The 9,523-nt window shown below is 44.0% G+C and overlaps 1 protein-coding gene across 1 annotated transcript in view; it reads right to left on the minus strand.

Annotated features, from left to right (window-relative positions):
- LOC123960660 (zinc finger SWIM domain-containing protein 6) overlaps positions 1 to 9,523 on the minus strand; it is a 46,006-nt gene that overhangs the window by 6,386 nt on the left and 30,097 nt on the right. The window contains exons 5-10 of the mRNA XM_046035548.1: positions 8,075 to 8,254; positions 7,219 to 7,389; positions 6,941 to 7,087; positions 6,271 to 6,417; positions 5,134 to 5,394; positions 3,982 to 4,117 (exon numbers count right to left, since the gene is read on the minus strand). Of these exons, the coding sequence (XP_045891504.1) occupies positions 3,982 to 4,117; positions 5,134 to 5,394; positions 6,271 to 6,417; positions 6,941 to 7,087; positions 7,219 to 7,389; positions 8,075 to 8,254 (1,042 nt within the window). The remainder of the gene's footprint in view (positions 1 to 3,981; positions 4,118 to 5,133; positions 5,395 to 6,270; positions 6,418 to 6,940; positions 7,088 to 7,218; positions 7,390 to 8,074; positions 8,255 to 9,523) is intronic.

The raw sequence follows: 9,523 nt of genomic DNA on the forward strand, positions 1-9,523 counted from the left end.
CCCCCCCCCAACACACACACATATGAAAGCCCCCCCCCCAACACACACACATATGAAAGCACACACACACACACACCCACCCACACACACACACACACACACACACACACACACACCTGCCCTTTGAAAACACATCAAAGCAGCCGGGTAAAAGCAATGTGATGCTAAATGCCAGTTTCAATTTCAGAGCAAAGTGCATGTGATACTGTTGCCACCTGAGTGAGGGCATGTACAAAAACAGCCTCTCCGTGACTCGTTTTTTTTTTTGCCCAAGAGGACAGGAGAGAGAAGGTGGCAAAAACCCAGCCGAGATGCGTGCGAGTGTGAACACTGACACTTGGTGTAAAATGGAGATGTTTGGAAGCCCTAGCAACTGCCGGGTTCATTCCACACACATCTAAAGAGCTGCTAAAAGCTTCCACCACACTGGGGCCTTCTGGAAGATTCCTGGGGTGTAGCAAAGCAAAAAAAAGGGCCCTGGGTAAAGATGGAGGCCTCATCAACATTCCTGTCTTTGTTTGGTTTTCACCAGAGACCCAGAGGCCTCCATTGGATAGGAGCTTGAGAGGCCTGGCCTGCTGAAAAATAACCTCCTTAAAACGTTAGGAGGAAAATCCATACTGGGCTATTGTTCCACGGGAAACAAAAAAAAAAGCATTCTCTGAAGCATTCAATCTAAGTTAAGTTTATTCCCTGCTACTGTTGCATTCTCATCGAGCACCTCGTAAACTACTGCAAAACGATGTGCACTGGCTATAAACATGATCATCTTCGTCATGCAATAACACTATACAAACTCTCAACTCAATGTCAAGTGTGCTGAAAACATCAAATTAAACCCATATTTCTTTACAGAGCTGCCATAGCTGGACACAAACGTGTGTTATCAATGATATATAAAACAACTAACAGAGTGAGCTGGAAGAGGCAATCAATCCCTGTGTGTATGGAGGGGCGGGGTGGTGTAGCTCTGGTGTCAAACGGGTCCTGTGGCAATGTAGCACCCTGTCACATCTGAAAGGGAAACAGCAATACTTATTGCACCAGAAATATTCAAGTGCGGCGGTGTGGACAGAGTCTGCAGGGGACTCGTGGAAGACAGACGCCATATAATGAGCGTCAGTAATCAGATATTTAGATATCTGTATTTTTTGAAGCTTGGGAGGATTATTTATGGGATAGTAAGTAGCACACACTCACTGAATTTGCATGGTAACGTATTCAAATCCACATATACAAAGAAGAAGATGCAAAACAAGTGAAAGGGAAGAAGAAAGAATGGGACGTTGATAAAAAGCAGTCCAGTCTGGTTTTACCTAAATCTTGAGGCCCTTCTGGGTTTCTGGTCAGCATCACCATGACTACTGACCTCTCTACCTCATGCTCCTTCCCCATTCTGACTGTAAACACCCTTCACTTTCATAATCTATCAAGCACACATCTATCAGCTAAGTGTCACATCCGCTGGAAGACCTCTCTATACACAAACCCAAAAGTTGGAAACCTTCACAAAGCCTGACAGGAGGGATCAAGTCATACATGACCTGAGACCTAACCCCAGACTTTAGTTCACAATCTTAAAGTGCCTTGGGTTTTTACAATGTGGTATGGCTTTCACTTAAATAATCTAAATATTTCCTCCACTATGGATTATGGATTCCCTGCTGCTTAATTTGGCTTCTTCATATATGCTTGTTAAAATGATGAACAGATTCAGTAATCATTGTTATTTTCATGGGATATCAGACTGTGCTGAGCTTCGGAGTTTGACCTAACTTAAAGAAAAAAGGATGTCAGCTGCCTGGGAGTGTCCCTGGTATATCATTGTCTTAGTTTATCCTCAGACTAGACTTATGATACACAGTGCTGTATATTCAAATATTATGGATTATACAGAAGATCAAAGGTTGTGGATTACAGTGAGGTTCATTAGCACTGGAAGGAGTCATATCTCATATGGAAATCTCATATGATAACAGGCGGCTGGGATTTGTCTCTTTGGCTTCCAAAGAGTTGCAATAAGAACAGTCTCTGGAGAGGCATGCAAGCTTCTTCTTCTTCTTCTGTGGCTGCAGTCAAATTCTGGGCAGACTGTGAACCAGTAGGCAGCTCCTCTGTTTTTGTGTTGGCCGCTCACACCAAGCCATCGCACAGCATATGCTGCTCTCACACGCTTTAATTAACCTCACGCACAGTGCATAAACACAAACATACACACACAATTTAAAATACTGCGCTAAATCTACTGGAACTGCATTTGTGCATGGAGGCAGACTGACGCATTAAGAATAAAAAAGCCGGATTGAGGGCAACTGGGAACGAGAAAACAAATATAGAAAGGGAGTGGAAAGTGAAAAAGTGTGTGTGTGTGTGTGTGTGTGTGTGTGTGTGTGTGTGTGTGTGTGTGTGTGTGTGTGTGTGTGTGTGTGTGTGTGTGTGTGTGTGTGTGTAAATGAGCAAGAGAGCTAGACTTTCTCTCTCTCCTTGTATCAATGATAGTGTTATAATGGGTCCATTAAAATAGCCCTGGTTCCTTTACCTCTCCCTCTATATTTAACTGTCCGCTATCCCGTGGGAGAAGGACGGTATATGCTATCATATTACACTACGCTACATTACACACATTCATTATGTGCTGAGTAGACACCCCTGGATCCCAGGAGCACCCATAAGTGGCCATATTATTCTAAATCGCCGGTTTCACACCACACGATTGAGGATGGAGAAGGTGAGGGGAGGAAACAAGGAAGGTGAAGGGAAGTAGAAAGGGAGGGAGGGGAGTAGCTGACCCAGGGAAAACAGGTTTGGGACGTGGGTTTAGAGGCAAGGAGGGGACACTCCGCGGTTGGATGTGCAACCTTGAAACCACACAAAGCCAGCCATGTTGTTTTTGGTTTTGTAAGCATGTTATTTCAATTCCTGGCGCCTCCCAACTGGTTAACTGGAGGATAGTGTGAAGGATGTACTCGTGGTCTTTTTGTTCCCCCATTTCTCCGACTGTGACACGTGATGGCATGAGCCAGAAAAACAAAAAACAAAAAAACTTCTCATTCATTCACTAATCATTTGCCAGTTTCTCAGCGCTGGACTCCTAGCTTTGTAGAAACACAACAAACATCTTCTCCACACTGCCCTCTCCCTGTTGGCCCTGCATGTGTGTGTGTATGTGCTTCCTCCTCATTACAGCCACACTAATTACACTCTAATTAATGTAATTAATATTCACTGATCCAGCTCCCACTAGTCACAACATCAAAACACAGCAGCGCAGACTGATTAACACACATACACATGTACGCATTGTCCACAGATGAATACACACAGGAGCGTAATGCAGAGAGATCACATGGAAAATGCAAAGTCAGACCTGCAAAAAGGACAGACCCCCCCTGCGTAAAAAAAACAAAACACAGACACACATGCGCACATAAAAACACAAGACCTTTGAATTACCATGACTCAGCCACGGTGACTGCAAAGCTTGAGGAGAGCATGCACTAGTCCGCACAACAAAGGACTGATCACTACATGTTATCATCTAAGTTAGTTACTTTCATTGGAAGCTTCGCAATAAGACATTTTTATGAGTTTTAGAGTTGGAATCTGAATGTGATCCTCTGCTTTCAGGTGGTTACAACAACTGAAATGTAAATATGGTGAGCTTGACTGCAATCTGCAAAAGTTACTAGACAAGTGAGTCTATTTAAAGCCAGGTTACTACAATAAGGCTTTAGAAAAACAGACATAGTTTGTGAGTGACCACCCTGCGCTTATGAGTTTTCCGTTGTAATTTTTTAAAAGGCTCCATTAGTCCAAATTTGGGAGGATTTTCTTAATCCAAAGATCAGCGTTTAATTCTTCAGATGAAATTCCCTAAAATTTGATCTACAAGGTTTTGACATGATTACAGCAACACGCACACACGCACACACGCACACAGCAACACGCACACACGCACACACGCACACTTAAGAGACCTACCTCATGGCTCTCAGTGCAATTTTGTACGCCAGTTCAGCGTCGTGAGGTAGGAGAGAGGTAAAGAGATAGCGGGCGAAGGTGTGCATGGGAACACTCTCTCTGTGGACGATCTCTCCAAGGCCAGAGTACGGGCCAGCTGCTCAGAAAAACACAGAAAACAATAGACACAAAAGAGGGGGAGGTGGCATTTAGTAATGGAACAAAAAGGTGGAGGAATCATCAGGTCAATAAATGCTGAAGCATAGTATTAATATTTATCGTATATACAAAAAAAAAGTGAATTCTTAGTTTCTTATAAATATTCTTGTATACTGAGTTGTGCTTTTTCTATAGTACTCTGAGAAGTGACTTATCTGGTCTATCCCTCCCGGCCAGGAAGAGGCAAACCAAGGCGGCATTAAAACCAACTGTGATGTCAAAAACCATATGGTCGTGTGTGCAGACTTGGCGCCCCCCCCCTCCAATTTCTTCCTGCACTTCCCCTTGTCTCTGGTGGGTTATTTTAAACCCCAATAGGCTCCTAAGCCACAGACCACATCACACGGTGGCGCGGCTGCAGGCTCCGGGGGCCCGCAGAAGGCCTCGGAGCCTGGAGCTCTATTAGTAACAGAACCAGAGGTGGGTGGTCATGGCCCAGGCCAAGGTGGCGCTGGGGTTTGGGTGGGGACTTGAGTGGAGTTAGACTGGGCAGAGCCCTTCAAGATGTGCCACCCCACCTCCTCCTCCTTCTCCTCCTTCTCCCTTTCCCATAACCAAAACTAATTTCTGCTCCAGCCCCCGTCCTGTATATGCACACACTGTTGTGTGTGCATGCATGTGTGTGCTGACACAATGCCCCTGGTGTTACAGTGTAAAGAGCTCATTTTGGTCTGGCCCAGGGCAGCTCAGCCTCTATTTGCACCACAAAATGAAAGGATAATAAATAGTGAGACACAGTCCAATGTGTTTTTTCCTGTTTTAGAAAGACGGTGTAGGTTCTTGGTGCGTGGGAGGGAGAGAAAAGAAAGAAAGGAGGTGTGTATGTGTGTGTGTGTGTGTGTGTGTGTGTGTGTGTGTGTGTGTGTGTGTGTGTGTGTGTAGGGGGGGCTGTTTGGATATCTAGTGAAATAAAAGGGCAAAAAAAGGTGAAATATTATGTGTTAGCTCTCTCACCCTCTAGCAGAAAGACGGCCTGTTTACGGAATATTTTGACCAGGGAGTCGTCCAGTTCCACTTCCTGCAGCTTGGCCAATAGCTGCTCTTCGTTACGACACACCTTCTCTTGAGCGTACAGCCCATCAGGCATCACCCTCTGCTGGCCTAAGCCAATCAGAGCCGTCTCCACCGCTAGCGCCATGTACGATTCACCGTCTCCTAGCAATCGCTGCACGGGCATCCGCTGGAGGTCTGCTCGGCTTACAACACTGGAGCAGTCTGTGAAGAAGAGAGAAAAAGGGAAGGGAAAATAGAGAGTCAGCAGGGGAGAAAGGGGGCTGAAGGAAAGGTATAAAGCAGTAGTCCTCGTCTGTGTTATCCTCTGAGGTTTTGGACACTAGATGAGTCTCTCTCCTATGGAAAGGTCTGAATCCAACGACCATCCAAAATAAAGATCAACGCCTCAGGAGCATTCCTCTGTTCACTTCCCTGCCTCAGAGGAGAGGGCTATTTCTGTGAGCAGAGGAGGCAGTGAGGGACAGAGCGGTTGCGGAGCGTAGGAGAGTAGAATTGAACAAAAACATGAGAGCAGGCATGATAAGAAGAACCAGCGGGACTGAAGGTAAATCTGCACTTAAACTATGCTTTTTTAACATCTGCATTCTAATTTAACTTGAGAAATATGAAAGACCTGAAAAATTATTATGCAACTACATAGACTAAAAATGACTCTGTTGTAGTCAATATAGCAGGGATGTAGGTATAAATTACCCATTTTGTCATCCCATAGTAAAAATCAATCATCCTGGGAATAATATACAGCATGCTGAGCACCTGTATATAAATATACAAATGTTTCATTATTACAGTCCTGTTTGTTTTGTATAATGCTATACTTATAGTATTTTATGTGTGTGTGTACAGTATGTTATTATGCAGCATATATCCTATACAGTATATCATATACAAATCATAAAGTATAAGCACATGGTACTACAAAAGCATACAGAAAACATTACGGTTCGATCGATTTGGGTTTGTGTTGGCCCAGAAGGTATTGTTTCATATGTTGCCATAGAGCCAGAGATATATTTAAGCATATATTTGTGTGTATTTGTTTTATTCAGAATGCCAGTTACTGTAAGTCAGCAGCACCTGAGAGGTCTAAGCAGGTGTTGGAGCCCTCCTCTCCTACTCTTCCCGACTCCGTCAGGGTGTTGAACAGGGTACCGATGGGATCCAGAGGGTGTCCCACCCAGCCCTCCATGTTGGTTATAGAGGTGTGGCCTTTATGGAGCAACTCTAAGATGAGACAGAGCAGATAAAGATACAGTTACCACAGAGTGTCGACAAAGGGATGCTGTTAACATAATGTCAAAACCATGTCGGTAACTGACATCTCCAAAATTATTCAATGACCTTCATCAAACCTAACAGTCAGGGAAAAAAACACTATAAAAATGACCTGCAGTAGGAAAATGAATAGTTCTTAAATCAAATGACAATGACAATGAATGAAAATCAAAATGAAAAATTGACTTCTAAAGGAGAGATCATTATTTCAAATAATAAGGACAATGAATGAAAATGAAAAATCGACTTTTGAAGGAAAGAGGTTATTTCAACAACCACAAAATGTTTTGTCTCTTTGTTGAGAATTAATTTCTCCCTTGTCATTTCTGTCCACGCTCTTATTTCCCCTTGATATACAGGGTATTTATGCATGAGATGGATGTGGGACGGTGGCGTCTGCATGTACAATAAGTGAATTTGTGAGAATGGTCTGCTGATTTGTATTCTGACAATAAATAAAAACTAGCATCACCTTTCTTGTGTCGGCGGAAGTGCTCCAGCTGCCTCTGCTGTTGCCGTCGTAACGTGTTCACCACAGCGATGGCCAGTCGAAGGGCTTCTCTTGGGTAACCGTGTGAACGCAGGGCATCCACCCTGGCACAGGCTGTTGGGACATGTTCTGGGGAAGAGACACAGGTTTAACTCCAATATTCTTCCGCTGGCTACTGTACATGCTCACTCCAACGTACTGTATATAAATAACCAATCTGACACATGCTCTCTCATACGCCTATGTACATATAGACTCACCATGCCACAGGGGCCAGCCACGTGAGTCAAAGAGGGAGCCCTCTTGGTTGTCATGGTAGCAGTAGTTGGCATAGAGGTCACTAGCGATAATATGCTGGAGGTGCCGGTCCTGCCAGTGCAGGTCGCAGGCCTCAATGGCCCGTGTGAACACAGTCCTGTGGGGACGCATCTCTGCAGAAGAAGAAGAAGGAGGGGGAGAAGTGAGGAGGAGGTGTAAGAGCTTCGGGTGAACAGTAGTGTGTGTGTGTGTGTGTGTGTGTGTGTGTGTGTGTGTGTGTGTGTGTGTGTGTGTGCGCGCGCGCGCGAGAGAGAGAGTGAGATAGGGCTGGGCAACAAAACAATAATTATAATTATCGCAATATCATTTTCCTCAATAACAATTTGAATCACAAATGAATTAGCACCTAATTTTTCTATTAAGATATTTGTTTTGTTAAGAAAAAGGGACTGTAAAAGATTTACTAATAATATTTTTTGAAAAAAGATTTTATCATAATTGTTTTGAATGTTCTACCTCAGATTTGTGAAGTGATCCACTGTTTGTCATGTTCTGACCATAAAGAAAAGTTTAACCACACAATTAACCATCTGATTTCTTCAATTTTCACAAAAATCATCCTTTAAACTTGAAAGAAATAATGATTTGACATTATTGTGATAATTATTGATACCGAATGGTATAAAATGTTTTTATCGTGATAACATTTTTGGCCATATCGCGTGTCCCTAAAGTGAGAAAAGAGCTTCACTACTGATGTTCACAAATCCTACGTGTACTGTCGCACCACCTTTACAACTGTGAGATTACAAAGTACATATGTTATTGGCGGACATACAAGACTTGTCAATCTCTGACCTTGGTTGCCATGGGCACCCTGAGGCAGTGAGTGGGTGAGGTTGGGCAGCTCGTTGCCGTGGTTACCATCCTCCCAGGGGCAGACGTCCACGCTGTTCCACCTGCGCAGCTGGCGCAGCCACGATGACTTCTGCTCTGGTTTGCAGTGGGGGTTCAGTACGATGCACATCCACAGGGCACCTGGACACACACACACAAACGTAAAACACACACACACACACACACACACACACACTTCAGTTTGCTGCCCTACTTCTCAATGTGTGACAATGATGTAAGCAATGAGTCATACAATACAGGAAGGTGTGACTTTTGAATTTAAAATCCTAAATACAGTTATCATGCAAGACTGGAAGCTGGAGGCAGTTTTCAAAGATTCAGCAGCATTCATAACATTATTCCTGTTTCTGTTACTGCACATTTTGTATGCTGCCGCCATCTTGCACTGGAATACAGAAGTCTGTGAAAACAGAAAACTTAACTAGTCCCGGGGCAATGCTGACTGCGCACACATCATTTTGGAGTAAATTGGAACAAACAGAATATGAAAAGTGGCTATGTCTCTTGGGACACAAGCACATTCGGGGATTTTACTCTCAAGACTGCTGGAGATGTGTGGACTCTACAGTGTGTGCACGCGTGTGTGCGTTGTACATATGCATGTGTGTAAAGGCAAAGAGAGTTTGGGAGGAAGGACAAGGACAAGGACAGAGACAGAACATGAAGAGAGGAAAATAATACAAAAAGGTGTAGAACAGAGGGAGAGCAGAAGAAAAGGGAAACAGAAAATGAAATTGGAGCGGTGATGATTTGGACGAGTAGACATGGCTGAGGACAAGTGAATGAAGGATGGCTTTGTGTCTGAAGGAGAGGAGTAGCTGCGGCTCAAAGAGGAGAAAGACAAAAGAGTGGGGGAGAGAGAGAGATAGAAAGAGAGAGAGAGTGGTGCCGAGAGGCAGCATTCACCACACATCAGGGGGAGTGATAAGGACTTGGGAAGAAGGGTTTGAAGTGTGGACTTCAAAGAGACCGTACACACACTTCCAAAAATACGTGGGATTGAAACAGATGAGATCCCTGCGCTGTCCTCACAAAGTGCAGAACAAGACCAAAGGGAGAAAACGAACATCATCATCAACACCAACAACAGCAGCAGCAGCAACATCAACCAAGACATTAGAGGAAAACAACAAAGACAGGAGACAACACGACTGCTGTCCTGGTGACGGGCTCGTTGGTTTTGTGGTTTGTGAGAGGTGTTTTGCTGTAGGTACAGTGCATCTGTCAAAAGAACTACACACTATATCAAACCAAATGACTGCGAGGCGAGCAGCACTCTGTCACATCAACTAAATATATGATGGGAAGTGTTTGAAAACATTATGGAGGTCATAATATTTGGGGGTTTTGATGAGGCGCGATGTGCTGCATTAAACGGCTTGTAATTCA

Source organism: Micropterus dolomieu, linkage group LG21 (assembly GCF_021292245.1).
Source record: "Micropterus dolomieu isolate WLL.071019.BEF.003 ecotype Adirondacks linkage group LG21, ASM2129224v1, whole genome shotgun sequence".
In the NCBI taxonomy this organism is placed as follows: Eukaryota; Metazoa; Chordata; class Actinopteri; order Centrarchiformes; family Centrarchidae; genus Micropterus; species Micropterus dolomieu.